At 39.6% G+C, this 16,438-nt stretch overlaps 1 protein-coding gene across 9 annotated transcripts in view; it reads left to right on the plus strand.

Annotated features, from left to right (window-relative positions):
- The window catches only part of LOC113615167 (zinc finger protein 470), a 90,661-nt gene that overhangs the window by 35,823 nt on the left and 38,400 nt on the right, over nucleotides 1-16,438 (plus strand). For 3 of the 9 annotated variants that reach the window (XM_027097269.1, XM_027097271.1, XM_027097270.1), the window contains exons 4-6: nucleotides 3,118-3,244; nucleotides 3,421-3,516; nucleotides 5,892-7,952. In XM_027097269.1, the coding sequence (XP_026953070.1) occupies nucleotides 3,118-3,244; nucleotides 3,421-3,516; nucleotides 5,892-7,765 (2,097 nt within the window). In that variant the 3' untranslated portion in view covers nucleotides 7,766-7,952. Of the gene's footprint in view, nucleotides 1-2,642; nucleotides 2,717-3,117; nucleotides 3,245-3,420; nucleotides 3,517-5,891; nucleotides 7,953-16,438 lie in introns of those variants that run through there. The other 6 variants (XM_027097279.1, XM_027097277.1, XM_027097280.1 and 3 more) reach the window with 4 other exon arrangements.

Genomic DNA, 16,438 nt, shown 5'->3' on the forward strand with positions numbered 1-16,438 from the left:
CCCATTTCCCATGCATAAGCAGGCGGACTCTCAACCACTGCACCACCAGGGAAGCCTTGGAATATTAGTTTTAAAAATAACAACATTTTGCACTGAATTTGGGAGAGTCCTGGTTCTGGGTAATGGACTAAGCACGCTCCACCTGTCTTTCCCACTGAAAGCTGGGATGCATGCATGCATGAAGCATGCATGCTCCAGAATGCATGAAGAAGCAATTTGAAGTCTCTAAAAAGTACATACGCAGATTGGGAAAGAAGCCCAAAATGTGAAGTCCCACCAGACCTGCAGTGTGATTACCTTTTTTTTTTCCTTCCAGTATCTCTTTAACATGGATTCAACAAGCACAGAACTCAGAAGTAGTCATTGGCGTGGATAGAAAGAACTGCAGGAGAAACTTTCTAGTTTAGACTCAAGAAGTGGGAAAGGGATCTAATGCTCAGAATGAGGGGGAGGGGAGCAGAAATCTCCCTTTTAAAGTGGTAAGTGCACAAGGGAATGGAATAAATAAGGCCCAGTTATCTGGCCAGAGAACAAAAAAGAGGAGCCCCCTGAGAAACAAAGTATTGGAGAGATCCCAGAGAGGGAGGAAGTCACCCACATCAAGTTGTTTATGATCTCCTAAGCAGCTCACTCTGAGCTGCTCGTGTATGTATCTGACCCTGAAGAGCATACCATAGTCTATGAGAATGAACTAAGGTCTCAGGCTGGCCTTAGACCAGGCTGGCCACTTACTGGTAAGTAGGACAAAGGTGAATATCACTGCACAGGGTTGAAAATGGAACTGCTGTTGAAACCACCACCCACAGAAGGCTGGTTAGAACTTGCAACCTGAAGAAAATATCAGCCAACATTCTCCATAGAGAATTTAAACAAGACGTAGAGTCTCATAATATCCAGAATGTCAGAAATATAATCCAAAATTATTCAGCTAATGAAAAACTAGGAAAATTTCAATTCATAGGGGAAAAGGCCACCACCGGATACTAACGTTGATGTGACACCAATGTTGGAATTATTGATAAAGACTTTAAAGCAGCTGTTATAAAAGTGCTCCAACAAGTAAGGTTGAACATTCTTGAAACTAGTGGAAAGATAGTCTCAGCAAAGAAACAGAAAATATGAACAAGAAATGAAAAATGTAGTAACCAAAATAAGGTCACTGGATGGACTAGTGGCACAATGGAGATGACAGAGGAGAGAGTTAGTGAACTTGAGGATAAACAGACACTATCTAATCTGAATAACAGCGAGAAAAAAGATTGAACAAAGCCTCAGGGTCCTATAAGACAATACCAAAATGTTTAACATTTCTATCATTGAATCCCCCCAAAAAGAGGAGAAAAGGAAGTGTAGAAAAAATATTTGAAGACATAATGGCTGAAAAATTACCAACTTCAGTCAAAGACATAAACATGTGGGTCTATAAAGCTCATCAAACTCCAATGTGATGAACCCAGAGAAATCCATACCCAGAAATGTCATAATCAGACTGCTGAAACTGAAGACAAGGGAAAAAAACTTCAAAAGCAGCCAGAGAAAAACAGTGCTTAACATGCAGGACAACAGTGATTTGGATAACTGTGGATTTCTCATCAGAAACCATGGAAGTCAGAAGTCAGAAAAGTAGAACAACTTTTAAAGTGCTCAAAGAAAAGAACTGTCAACCCAGAATTCTGTGTCCAGTAAAAAAGCCTTCAAGAAGGTGAAATAGTTTCTCTTGTGAATGAACACTAAGAAAATTCATAGATTTTTAAAAGAATTACAAAAGGAAGTTTTTCCAGTAGAAATTATATCAGAAGGGAATTTGGAACATTAGGAATGAAGGAAGTGCAACAAAAATGGTGAATATTTATATGTAAATGCAGTAGACTGTTCTTTAGAAGTATTTAAAGTATCTTCAACAGTTGAAACCAAAACTAATAGCTTAGGTTTGCTGAGCCGGACAGGATTTGAACATAGGTTATCTGGCTTCAGAGACCATGTTCTTAACTACTATAGCTTACTGAAATTAGTAAAATAAAATATAGGTAAAACGTTTATTGAAATACTAAACCAAATGCATCACCTCTTCCTGGCCTCCTGCTCTTCTTTCTTTCCCATCTCTCCTTCATAATTATCATAGGTAAAAATTCTTGAGTACTTAGCCAGGTAGTGTGCCTGTTACTTCATTTAATTCTCACAGTGCTACCATGAGGTAGGTACTAAAATTATTACCACTTTTTTAGGAGGGAAATCTTGAAGCACACAGAAGTTAATTGACTTGGCAAAGATCACCCAGCTAGTAAGTGACAGAGTCTGAATTCTTTGGAATAATAATAATCTAACCTTTTTCTCTGGTTTTATTTAAAACTCATTCTTAGATGTTGGTATAAGTGAAATCACAAAAAAAAAAAAAAAAAAAAAAGAGGAAGAAATGAAAAATCTGCCATCAACCATAGAACTGGCCTCACTTCATGGTTGGTTAGAAATTCAGCCCATGTAACAAAACACAGGTTACCTGTCATGTGCCTACCTCATATCATCTCTTGATACTTCTCAGCAGATTATCAAAAAATAACTTGCCAAATGAGTTTTCTCCTAATCTGTTTGTTTTTCAAAACAAAATAATAGTGCTGGGCATTTTTTTCTTTCATTCTTTTTAGGCATACCTCTTAATATCTCGAGAACACTAAGATTTCTTAGAGTATGTTGTGGAGATTGAAGTCATACTCATCAGGTCAGCATCATTCCTTGAAACTTTCTATTGCAGTCCCAGAGCTCTTTAGTTTTTCCATGTAGAAAGTGAGCTAACTCCTAACATAGATAAAATAATTTAGTGCTTGATGATATTGTGTTTTGAATGCAATCAACACTTTTTTATTTGAGAATGTCTTCTCACACCATAAAATGCTTCAAGAACAGAGAGTTATCGCTCATATTTTTTCTTTTAATATATATAAATATAGGCAGAAAAGTGTTTCAGTAAATAACTACATGACCTTGATCATTTAGATTCTCCCAGGGCAGTTACTCACAATTTCTTTTTCCCAAATGTGAACAGCGTAACTCTTTACCCTAAGGCCAGCTAAGTCAGGGCATGAACACTGATTGAGCAAAATTATATTTGTGTCGTTTCAGGATTCAGTGTCTTTCACGGATATAGCCATAGACTTCTCCAAAGATGAGTGGGAATGGCTGAATCTTGGTCAAAGGACTTTGTATAAGAAGGTGATGTTAGAGAACTATAGGAACCTGGCTTCATTGGGTAAGAGTATATTCCTCCCTCCACCTCCCCTTAGGAGTCTTTCCACTTCAGTAGCCTTTCATGACTTTATCAGCATTTTCCTACAATGTTTCTCTTCTCTCAGTACCATTTAGACTGTGTCATAGCTCTGGAATATTCACAGCATAGCTAATTTTCTTATTTCCTCTTATATGCAGGTCTTTGCATTTCTAAACCAGATGTGATCTCCTTATTGGAGCAGGATAAAGAGCCCTGGATGTTGAAAGGAGAGATAACAAGAGGGCTGCCCCCAGGTAAATGCAGGATAACTAGAGCTGGGAAAACTATCCTAAAGGTGTTTCTTCCCTCTAATATTTGCTGGAAAATATCTCTCAAAGTCCTTCCCAAATTGAAACTTCTTGTTCTAACACTATGTTTTTTAAAGATTTTATTTATCATTTATTTATTTATTTTGTTTATTTTTTGGCTGCATCAGGTCTTAGTTGCAGCATGCAGGATCTTTGTTGAGGCATGCAGGATATTTCCTTGTGGCTCGCGGGCTTCTCTCTAGTTGTGACATGCAGGCTTTCTCTCTCTAGTTGTGGCGCGCAGGCTCCAGGGCACGTGGGCTCTGCAGTTTGCAGCACGCAGGCTCTTCTAGCACGTGGGATCTTCATTGAGGCATGCAGGATCTTTTGTTGTGGCATGCGGGCTTCTCTCTAGTTGTGGTGTGTGGGTTTTCTCTCTCTAGTTGTGGTGCGCAGGCTCCAGGGTGCGTGGCCTCCGTAGTTGTGGCGCGCAGCCTCCAGAGCACGTGGGCTCTGTAGTTTGTGGCACACAGGCTCTCTAGTTGAGGTGCGTGAGCTCAGTAGTTGTGGCATGTGGGCTTCGTTGCCCTGTGGCGTGTGGGATCTTAGTTCCCTGACCAGGGATCGAACCCGCATCCCCTGCGTTGTAAGGCGGATTCTTTAACACTGGAGCATGAGGGAAGTCCCTCTAACACTATTTTTTAAGTGGATCTTTTCTTCCCCACTGGTATGACATACCACCTTTACCTTTAGTGATTTCCTATAAATACAACAGTCTGTTTCTGAACTCTGTTATGTTCCATTGCTGTTTACCTAGTTCTGCTCAAGCACTGTATTGTTGTAATCATCCCTGACTTTCAACATTTCTGAGTTCTTTAAACAGATTGGTGTTTAGTTTTTCAAACTTGTTTAAGTATTTTCCTTTCTTTAAGATGTGACTTACCAAATTAACAAGTATTATAGCTATGTTCTCTCTGCTTTTAATTATTTTTCTCTTTGGTGTTTGTTTTTTATTGTTTCTTTTTGTTTTGTTGTTTATGTCTTTTTTCCCCCTTCAATTGGAAAGGTTTTAGTTCTACAACTGTTAACTTTATGACTTCATCTATTTTTAAATTTGTATTTTAAAATTCATCCACTTGAGATTCAAAACATTGTCTTTTGATACCGATATGAAAGATGAAGAAATTAGCCCACTAATGTTACCTCCTCTCTCTTTGTCCATCATCTTCCCACTTTTACTCTACCTATTGGGATTTTTGACTCAGGTTATTTTCTTCAGTTTATTAATTTTTTTCCCTGTCGTGCTTGAAAGCTGTTTTTCTGGTTTAGAAAGCCAGATAATAGCCTATAGACATATACTGCAGGGAAATGAGCTTCAAGTGAGGAGGTTAGTTTATTCTGCGGGCTGTAGTGTGGCCTTTTCCTGCTTTCAGTTCTCAAAGTTTTAAGAAGTGGACGTTGGTAGGTCACTTATAGCCCTAATGGTGTACCTTAATAAATAATTTTAAAAAATAAATTAAGCATCCAATTCAAGATATTAGAAAAAGAACAAAATGAATCTCAAGGAGACTGAAATAAGTAATATATAGTGATTTATACTGCTAGAGATAAAAGTAGGAATAAATGAATCAGAAAACAGTAGATCTAATGAAAATAAATCCAACATAGGCTTCTTTAGAAAACCAATAAAATATATAAACTATCCAGACAAATGAAAGAAAATACAAGAAAAGAAATAATGGTAAATGACCACTGACACCTAAGTACATAAGAGAATCATACGGATCTATTTTTGGAATGCAAGTCTCTGTAAATAATTTGAAAACCTGGATGAAATGGATGATACTTTACGAAAATATAGTAACCACAACTGACACCAGAGATAGAAAATTTAAACAGACTGGTTACCATTGAAGAAATGTTGAAAATCGTCTAAGAACTGCCTCCCCCAAGAAAGTAAGCCACAACCCCAAATAGTTTTACAAATAAATTCTATAAAGCCTGTAAGGAACAATTTCAACATTGTTTAAAGTGTTCCATGACAGAATAAAAAGGAGAACTATAAAAAATGAAGACAGCATAACATTTGATACCAAAATATTGCCAAAACAGCACCCAAAAAAAGGAAATTACAGACAAAATCAATTATGAATATTGGTGCAATATCTTAAATAAAAAGTCATGTTGAAATAATATATCAGAGCCAAGGAGGGTTTATTCAAGAAATGCAAGGGTGGTCACGCTGCTTAACTTTAAGAACTGTCAAAAACATGTACCTTTGTGGGCTTCAGCAACTGTTTTGATTCATATGGTTTCATTTGGAAGTTTCCATTCTTTTGGCATTAAATAAGGGAGACGTTTGCTTTCTTAATATCTTTCAGACTTGGAGTATGTATGGATGAGAAAGGAATTATCTCCAAACCAGGACATCTATGAGGAAAAATTGTCCCAGGCAATGATAATGGAAAGACTTACAGGCTGTGACCTCAAATGTTCCACATTAGGGGAAAACTGGAAACGTGAAGACCTGTTTGAGAGGGAGCTGGTAAGTCAGAAGACACATTTTAGGCAAGAGACAGTCAGTCATATAGGTACGCTTATTGAGAAAGGAGACCACTGTAACAAATCTGGGACAGTTTTTCATCTGAATACATTATCTTATATAAAACAGGTATTTCCTATTGAAGAGAGAATATATAATTTTGACACAGATAAGAAAAGCTTAAAAGCACATTCCTTTGTGAAAAAACACAAGCAAGTCTATGGAGAAAAGAAACTTTTGAAATGTAATGACTGTGAGAAAACTTTCAGCAAAATCTCAACTCTTACTCTTCATCAAAGAATTCATACTGGAGAGAAACCCTATGAATGTATCGAATGTGGGAAGGCCTTTAGCCAGAGTGCCCACCTTGCTCAACATCAGAGAATCCACACAGGAGAAAAACCCTTCAAATGTACTGAATGTGGGAAAGCCTTCAGCCAGAATGCTCATCTCATTCAACATCAGAGAGTTCATACTGGAGAGAAACCTTATCAATGTAAGCAGTGTCATAAAGCCTTCAGCCAGCTTGCACATCTTGCTCAACACCAGAGGGTTCATACTGGAGAGAAACCCTATGAATGTATCGAATGTGGGAAAGCTTTTAGTGATTGTTCATCTCTAGCTCATCATCGAAGGATTCACTCTGGGAAAAGACCCTATGAATGCATTGACTGTGGGAAAGCTTTCAGGCAGAATGCTTCTCTTATACGTCATCGGAGGTATTGTCACACTGGAGAGAAACCCTTTGATTGTATTGATTGTGGGAAGGCTTTCACTGATCATATAGGACTTATTCAGCATAAGAGAATTCATACTGGAGAGAGACCTTACAAATGTAACGTGTGTGGGAAGGCTTTTAGCCATGGCTCATCCCTGACTGTCCATCAGAGAATTCACACAGGAGAGAAACCCTATGAATGTAATATCTGCGAGAAAGCCTTTAGCCATCGTGGCTCACTCACTCTTCATCAAAGAGTTCATACTGGAGAGAAACCCTACGAATGTAAGGAATGTGGGAAAGCTTTTCGGCAGAACACTCACCTTGCCCATCATCAGAGAATTCATACTGGGGAGAAACCTTACAAATGTAAGGAGTGCAGCAAAGCCTTCAGCCAGAATGCACACCTGGTACAACATCAGAAAGTACACACTGGAGAGAAACCATACGAATGTAAGGTATGCGGGAAGGCCTTCAGTCAAATTGCACACCTTATTCAACACCAGCGAGTTCATACTGGCGAGAAGCCTTATGAATGTATTGAATGTGGGAAGGCCTTTAGTGATGGCTCCTATCTTGTTCAACATCAGAGGCTCCACTCTGGCAAAAGACCGTATGCATGTCTTGAATGTGGGAAGGCATTCAGACAGAGGGCAACCCTGATCTGTCACCAAAGGTGTCATACAGGCGAGAAACCTTACGAATGTAACGTCTGTGGGAAAGCCTTTAGCCATCGTAAATCCCTTACTCTGCATAAGAGAATTCACACAGGAGAGAAACCGTATGAGTGTAAGGAATGCAGCAAAGCCTTCAACCAGATTGCCCATCTGACGCTGCATAGGAGAATTCATACTGGAGAAAGGCCCTATGAATGTAAAGAATGTGGAAAAGCCTTTAGGCAGAGTGTACACCTTGCTCACCATCAGCGAATTCATACCGGAGAGTCATCCTCAATTATTCCCTCCTCTTCACCTGCATACCACCAGGTCCTCTAGCTTCAATATTCTAAATCTATCTATCCACTTCTTTCCAACTCGTGCCATTATCATGGTCAAAGATGCAACCATCTTGTTTGGATTTCTGCATAGCGTTGCAACCATTTTCCCTCTTGCTTCCCTTAAGTGCATTTTTAGCACTGTAGCCAGCTTAATCTTTTAAAAATAAAGAACGATATTCATGTTACTTTTCCATTTGAAACACTTATTTTGAAGAATATGTTAGATAACCTACTTAAAGGGTTTAGCATACCTTCCTGGGCTTATAATTAATGCCATTAAGGTAGAGTTTTCCTTACAGTTATGTTCAGCTGCAAGTGTAATGAACCAGTAGGTCAAGACTAAGAAGCCTACAAATTTTAGAGTAGATGGAGAACTCTTTACTCTCCTGATAGGTAGGAAAAATGAACACATTCAGAATTGAAAGATTGTATGATATACAAGGTAACATGGTGGCTTGCACCTCCCTCTATGAATAAATATAATGACGTCTAGCATTGTTGGTGAGAGAGTCTCACCTCACCTGGCGCTTACAAGTGATAATAGGCCAATTAGAACAAAAGGTAGAATGTAGGACTAACTAGGAGGTAGTATTAAAAATGAACTAAAATGAACAAACTAGAAAACTTGAATAGGTTAATAGCCATGAAATAAACTACAAAAGGTAGTTCAACACTTTCACCTGTGGAAAAGCATCACAAACAAGTTCTGTGGTATTTAATTGTTCTAGAGCATAAAATAAATACAGTAAAGCTTCCCACCTTGTTCTATGAGACTGACAAGACTAATACCAAAACAGGAGAACATACATATTGCAGTTGGCTTATGAATGTGGATGTTAAAAGTTAAATTTTTTCTTTTTTTTTTTTTTGCGGCACGCGGGCCTCTCACTGTTGTGGCCTCTCCCGTTGCAGAGCACAGGCTCCGGACGCGCAGGCTCAGCGGCCATGGCTCACGAGCCTAGCCACTCCGCGGCATGTGGGATCTTCCCGGACTGTGGCACGAACCTGTGTCCCCTGCATCGGCAGGCAGACTCTCAACCACTGTGCCACCAGGGAAGCCCAAAAGTTAAATATTTTTTAAATATTAAAAAACAGAGTAAATGAAAAGCTAGACATGTCTCTGTATAGACAGACTCAGTCTGGCAAAGATATTTCTCCCCAAGTTAAATTTGTAAATTCATTGATAGAAGAGTCCTTATGTGTTTTTAAGTTGACAAGCTCATTTTGACCATCTAGATAGTACTGTGATATAGCAAAGAGTGTAGTACTGTAGTAATCATTAAATTAACATTAATGGAGCATTTACTAATGTTACAGGCATTGTTTTAGGTGCTGGGGATACAGCAAGGTGCAAAATGTACAAAAACGTTTTTCTTCACAGATCTAGTGGGAGAAGACAAACTAAAAATTGAAATACTATATAGTAAGTATGTGATATGTACATACTTGTACATGATGAGAAATGACCTAAAGAGGGAGTCAGGGAGTGCTGGGAGGGAGTGCTTTACTCCCCCAGAACATATGGGCATTAGAACCAAGGGACTAGGGAAGAACTAGAAAAACCTCAGCCCCAAAGGACACGATGAGAATAATCATGACAGTCTCAAAGCAGATAATTATGATGCTCTGAGTATTGCAGGAAGGGAGAATTGATGGCTTAACAAGGTTCATGAGAGTTCTGTTCACTCTTTGTCAATCGTGCTTTAGAGGCTGGTGGAAAGTTTTGTTTTGGGTTTTGTTTTGTTTTGGTAGAGGTTTTATTGAGATAATTCACGTACCATACAATTTGCCCACTTAAAGTATATGATTCAGGGAATCCCCTGGTGGTCCCATGGTTAGGACTCGGCACTTTCATTGCCATGGCCTGGGTTCAGTCCCTGGTCAGGGAACTAAGATCCCGCAAGCCGTGCGGCGCAGCCAAAAAAAAAAAGGTATATGATTCAATGACTTTAGTATGTTCAGAGTTGTGCAACCATCACCACAGTTAATTTTAGAACATTTTCATCACCCAAAATGAGATCCCCTGCCCTTTAGTGGATACTCTTACACCTAGAGGAGAATACTTACCTGGAGCACCTCCTACACCTGAAGGTACCTGGAGTACCCAGAGCTCTCGGGTTTCCTCTTGGTTGCTGCCTGTGGCCATGAGATGGGAGCTCTTATCCAGAGGACACTGGAAAATGGAGCTTTGGGGCTTCCTCTTTACTTCGGCATCAAGGCTAGGAGATGGACGATCTTATCCAGAGCATGTAGGGGGTTTTGACTGCCCTTATATATGGTAAAAAGGATTTTTCATTTCAGTGGGGCAAAGACAGATTGATCAGATGGCCTTGGGACAGTTAGCTCTCTGGAAAGACATAGATCTATACTTTGCACACTGATGAAGTTCTGACAGATTAGAGATCTAAAGGTATAATATTAAAATACAAGAAAAATTTAGAATATTTCTATAACCTTGGCTTGAGGCAGACCTTCTTAAGCATTACACATAACCCAGGAGCTGACATTAAACTGAGTAACACTTCTGTGTGGAAAACATCAAAGTTAACATAAATGAGAGACTGAAAATATTTGCAACAAATATGACAAAGGGCAATGATCCCTGATATTTTTACAAATCAGTAATAGTAACATCTGCAACTCAGAAAAATGGACAGAGATAACAGCCTCTTTAAAGAAGATGAAATAAAAACAGCTAAGGAATATTACCCACTATCATTAGTAATCAAGTCAATGCAAAATAAAGTGATGATACATTGACTTTTCCCCCCAATAGATTTATTTTAAATAACAGGAGAGTGATACTATCCAGTTTTGGTGAATGTGTGAAAAACAAGACAGTTCCTTTGTTATATAAATTGCTGTATGTATAGACCATTCGAATCAATATTCCTCAGAAACCAAAGTGTACACAGGTAGGTAAATGTATAATGGGAAACTTTTTTTTTTTTTTGGCGGTACGCAGGCCTCTCACTGTTGTGGCCTCTCCCATTGCGGAGCACAGGCTCCAGACGCACAGGCCCAGTGGCCATGGCTCACGGGCCCAGCCGCTCCGCGGCATGTGGGATCTTCCTGGACCAGGGCATGAACCCATGTCCCCTGCATCAGCAGGCGGACTCTCAACCACTGTTCCACCAGGGAAGCCTGGGAAACATTTTTAATGATAAACTCTTAGTAACTTAGGGTAATGGGCAAATGGGTAAGTTAATTGTGTTGTATTCTTTCAATAGAATTATATGCAGCTGTTGAAAAACTATAAATGTGTATATAGCCATAAAAGATAGTTGTGCTATATTAAATGAAAAGAATTTTTTCAGACCTGTATTCTAGTATAAATTCATAATCATAATATCAAAAATAAAACCAAAAATACATGTTTTTCTGTTTTCCTCTGCCCAGATTTCCTTGCCTTCTTCTTGTTTTAAATTTTATTTATTTCTGGCTGCATGGGGTCTTAGTTGCTGCGCTCGGGCTTTCTCTAGTTGCGGCAATTGGGGGCAACTCATTGTGGTGTGCGGGCTTCTCATTGAGGTGGCTTCTCGTTGCGGAGTGTGGCCTCTCGGTGCGCGAGCTTCAGTAGTTGTAGCATGCAAGCTCAGTAGTTGTGGCTCATAGGCTCTAGAGCGCAGGCTCAGTAGTTGTGGCGCACTGGCTTAGTTGCTCCACGGCATGTGGGATCTTCCTGGACCAGGACTCGAACCCATGTCCCCTGCATTGGCAGGTGGATTCTTAACCACTGTGCCACCAGAGAAGTCCTTGCCTCCTTCTTTTGACTACACTCTCTCTTTTCCTTTGAGTAACTGGCCATACCCTGTCTTACAGTTCTGAGGGACCTAGTCAATCACATTCTCTCTGGAACTTGAAAGGGAGAAGGATCTGTTCCCTAAAGGGATGATGCTGGTGCCCTTGTGGTTGTGATCTTTGGAGCCACCCTAGTTTTTGTGCTTTCCAACGCTGCAATTCCTTAAACGACTTTCCATCCTCTCAGTACTTCATTTTTTGCTTGTTTGCTTGCAATTAAAGAAACTTAACCAAATCAGAGTTTGGGATGAAGATTATGTAATAGGCAATAGAATCTTTGGAATATTGGAGGTGTTAGGGATCGGTGTTTGGGTGAGATGGGACAAGTGAGACTCATGTTTCTTTCCTAGCCTAGGAAAGTAACAACTCGTGGTGTGCACTGGGCAAACACCCAAGTGAATTATTATTAGTTGTAGTCACCTGAGGTGAATAGAGGTCTAGAGTCCTGAATAATGACAGTTTCAAGAGGAAGAGGAATGCCAAGTCCAAAGAGTGTCTATGATGCCGGTAGCTAACTGTTTTGGGTAATTTAAAATTCAAATCTTGAACTTTCTGAACTACTAGCAACTAAGGGTCTTTGTATGATATTGTTGAAAGATGTCTTATACTGTTTGAAGTCATAGGGTTAAGATCGCTTAAAACCAAAGTGAGAGACTCCTTTTATGGGTTGCTAAGGTGCAATGCTGGTTAAATTCCATATTTTGTTGTAGAGTAGTTGTAAGGCCTGAATTGTATCCCTCCCACCCCCAAATTCACATATTGAAGCCCTAAACCCCAATGTGACTGTATATGGAGAGAGACGGCTTTGGGGGAGGGAATTATGGTTAAATGAAGTGATAAGGGTGGGGCCCTAATCTGAAAGAACTGGTAACCTTATAAGAAGAGAGAGAGACATCAGAGGTACTAGAGAGAAGTTACAGTGACAATTGAGAAAAGTTTCTGGCAGTTTAGCCCTAGAAGAAGTGACCTTGACCTTTATCGGAAGTTGGTCTGGAGATGACAAGGAGCCACATGGTAAGTTGAGGGAATCAACATTTCTAGATTACAACAGGAAAAATTCCCACCGCTCGCTCCAGATATGGCCTTCACAGGAAGTGTTGGTGCTCCTTGTATCCAAGGAGCCTAGAACTCAGAGTGCATGTACCTCATGGATCATTCTGGAACATTCCTCATAAGGCCAGTGAGTGGTCATCTGTGGGCCGCAGTTGTTGTTACTAAACATTTTGAATACGGTTCCCAAAAGGAGACAGTCTGATTTACAGACGATCCAGAGTAGCTCAAATTGGCACTAGCACCGCTGAGGATTTCTTCTAGCCAGTATTCCTGAGATTCTAGTACCATTGTTGTCATTTTAAGATACAGTGTTTTCAGAGGAAGTGAGAGACTCTAATCAAATTCTGAATAATTTTAAAGGGAAGGTGATCAAAAGGGAGAAGATGTGACTCGACAAGTTAAGTAGGCATAAGTGGCTTAAAATGAATGTGAACATCAAAGTGTTGGAATAATTTAGAAAGTACATCTTGATGTACAGATGTAGGGCTTTTGGCGGGTGGGGGTCCATAAAAATCAATCAATTATGTAAACTTACCCATTGAAACTTTTTTTTTTAATCTGTTGAGTATTTCCTTCTTTGGGGAACTAAAATTTAGATATCCTGAAAATGTCGCCTCAGTAAGTCTAACAAGAAGAACAAGGGTCTGGAGACCAAGCCTCTTTGGGAGACAGTTTGGCAGCTTCTTAAAAGGCTAAACACTGTCCAGAAACCATACTTCTAGGTATTAGTTCAAATGAATTGAAAACATGTCCACACAGAAAGCTGCATGTGGGTGCTTACAGCAGTTTTATGAAAGCGGCCGAGATGTCCTTTAGTAGGCGAATGGATAAACATACTGCGGCACAACCAATAGATTATTATTTAGTGATAAAAAGAAATGAGCCAGGGGCTTCCCTGGTGGTGCAGTGGTTAAGAATCCGCCTGCCAATGCAGTGGACATGGGTTTGAGCCCTGGTCCTGGAAGATCCCACATGCTGCAGAGCATCTAAACTAAGCCCGTGCGCCACAACTACCGAGCCTCTGCTCTAGAGCCCGTGAGCCACAACTACTGAAGCCCACATGCCACAATTACTGAAGCCTGCACACCTAGAGCCCAAGCTTCACAACAAGAGAAGCCACCACAATGAGAGGCCCACGCACTGCAAAGAGTAGCCCCTGCTCACTGCAACTAGAGAAAGCCTGCGTGTAGCAACGAAGACCCAATGCAGCCAAAAGTAAAAATAAAATAAAAATAAATTAATTTTTTTAAAAAAAGAAATGAGCTAAAAAAATGGAGAACTTTAAGTTCATATTAAATGCTAAGTGAAAGAAGCCATTCTGAAAAAGGCTATATATTGTCTGATTCCAACTATGTGACATTCTGGAAAAGACAAAACTATGCAGATAGAAAAACTACGGGGTTCATGAAGATGGAGGAGGACAAACAGGTGCAGCATAGGACATTTTTAGGGCACTGAAATATATGCTACTGTAATGGTGGATACATATTATTATGCATTTGCCAAAACCCACAGAAGTATACAACACAAAGAGCAACCTTAATGTAAACTATGGGGTTTTGTTAGTAATAATGTATCAATATTGGTTCATTAATTGTAACAAATCTTCCACATTAAATGCAAGTGTTTACTAATAGGGGAAATTGGGTGCAGGGAGGTGGGTGTATGAGAACTCTGTACTATCTGCTCAATTCTTCTGTAAACCTAAAACTGTTCTAAAAAGTAAAGTCATTGGTAAAAACAAAAACAAAACAAAACAAGAAACCCATAATGAGATATCACTACATGCTTATCAGAATGGCTAAAATAAAATATGTATATGTATAATGGCAACATCCAATGTCGGCAAGGATTTGGAGAAACTGGATATCTCATAAATTGCTGGTAGGAATATAAATGGTACGGCCACTCTGAAAAACAGTTTGGCAGTTTGTTTAAAAAAATAAAAAAACTAAGCTAAAAATGCAAATACCATATGACCTAGAAATGCACTCCTGGGCATTTATCCCAGAGAAATGAAGATTTAGGTTCACACGAAACCCTGTAATAAGGAACAATTAATAGTAGAAGGGCAACCTATGAAATGGGAGAAAATATTTGCAAACCAAATATCTAATAAGGGATTAATATCCAAAATATGTAAGGAACCCCTGCAACTCAATAGCAAAAGATAAAATAATTTTAAATGGGCATAAGACTTGAATAGAATAGACATTTCTCCAAAAAAGACATACAAATGGGCATCAGGTACATGTAAAGGTAAAGAGCATCACTAATCATCAGGGAGATGCAAATCTAAACCACACTGAGATATCACCACACACCTATTAGAATGAATATTGTTTTTTAAAAAAATTGAAGAGGATGTGGAGAAGTCAGAACTTTCTATCCTACTGATGGGAATGTAAAATGGTGCAGCCACTATGGAAAACAGTATGGAGTTTCCTCCAAAAAAAATTAGAAATACCTAATGATCTCACTTCTCGCTGCTGGGTATTCGAAAGTCAGCATCTCAAATAGATGATTTGCACTCCATTGTTCACTCCAGCATTATTCACAATAGCTGAGATGTGGAAGCAACCTAAATGTCCATCAGTGAATCAACGGATAAAGAAAATGTGGTATACACATAAAATGTAATATCCTTTAACCTTAAAAAAGAAGGAAATTCTCCCATATGCTACAACATGGGTGAAGCTTGAGGACGTTGTGCTGAGATAAGCCAGATGCAGAAGGACAAATACTGCGTTTATATGAGGTATCTAAAATAGTCAAACACATGGAAGCAGAGAGCAGAATGGTGGTTGCCAGGGTCTTGAGGGAAGGGGAAATGGGGAGTTACTGGTCATCAGGTATAAAGTTTCATTTAGGCAAGGTGATTAAGTTCTAGTGTTCTGTACATCGTGCCTCTAGTTAACAATACTGTATTGTACACTTAAAATTTTGTTATGACGGTAGATCTTATGTTAAGTGTTCCTACCGAAATGAAAAGAAAATTGTAACTGGAATAGCCCCAAACTGGAAACATCCCAGATGTGGTAGCCAAACTGTGGTAAATCCCTACCATGGATTACCACTCAGTAGTAAAGTAATGACTATTGATACAAATAACAACTTGGATAGATCTCCAGAGGATTACGCTGAATGAAAAAAAAATACCTATTGATATAACATTTTTGAAATGATAAAATTATGGAGAAAAAATTAGCGACAGTCAAGGGTTAAGGAAGGATGGGATATGGAGGAAAGTGGGTGTGGCTATGAAAGGGCAACCTGAGGGATCCTAGTGGTGACGGAAACGTTCTGTATCTTGACAATATTCATGTCTGTATCCTATTTGTGACTTTGCAAGTGAAACCGTGCCCTATAGGGTTAACAGAAACTGGTGACTAACAGAAATTCTTTTTTAAAATAAATTTATTTTTTTTATTTATTTTTGGCTGCGTTGTGTCTTCGTTGCTGCGCATGGGCTTTATCTAGCTGCGGCGCGCGGGCTTCTCATTGCCGTGGCTTCTCTTGTTGCGGAGCACGGGCTCTAGGCGCATGGGCTTCAGTAGCTATGGCACATGGGCTCAGTAGTTGTGGCTCACTGGTTCTAGAGTAGAGGCTCAGTAGCTGTAGCGCACAGGCTTGTTGCTCCGTGGCATGTGGAATCTTCCCAGGCCAGGGATCAAACCCGTGTCCCCTGCACTGGCAGGCGGATTCTCAACCACTGTGCCACCAGGGAAGCCCCTAACAGAAATTCTTGACGTTGTCTTACAGCTCGTTAAAACCACCTCCACTTGTAACCAGCCTTCACTGATCAAGCTCACTTTAA

The sequence above is a fragment of the Aethalodelphis obliquidens genome, unplaced genomic scaffold, assembly GCF_003676395.1.
Source record: "Aethalodelphis obliquidens isolate GAN/ISIS:26980383/991018 unplaced genomic scaffold, ASM367639v1 scaffold113, whole genome shotgun sequence".
In the NCBI taxonomy this organism is placed as follows: domain Eukaryota; kingdom Metazoa; phylum Chordata; class Mammalia; order Artiodactyla; family Delphinidae; genus Aethalodelphis; species Aethalodelphis obliquidens.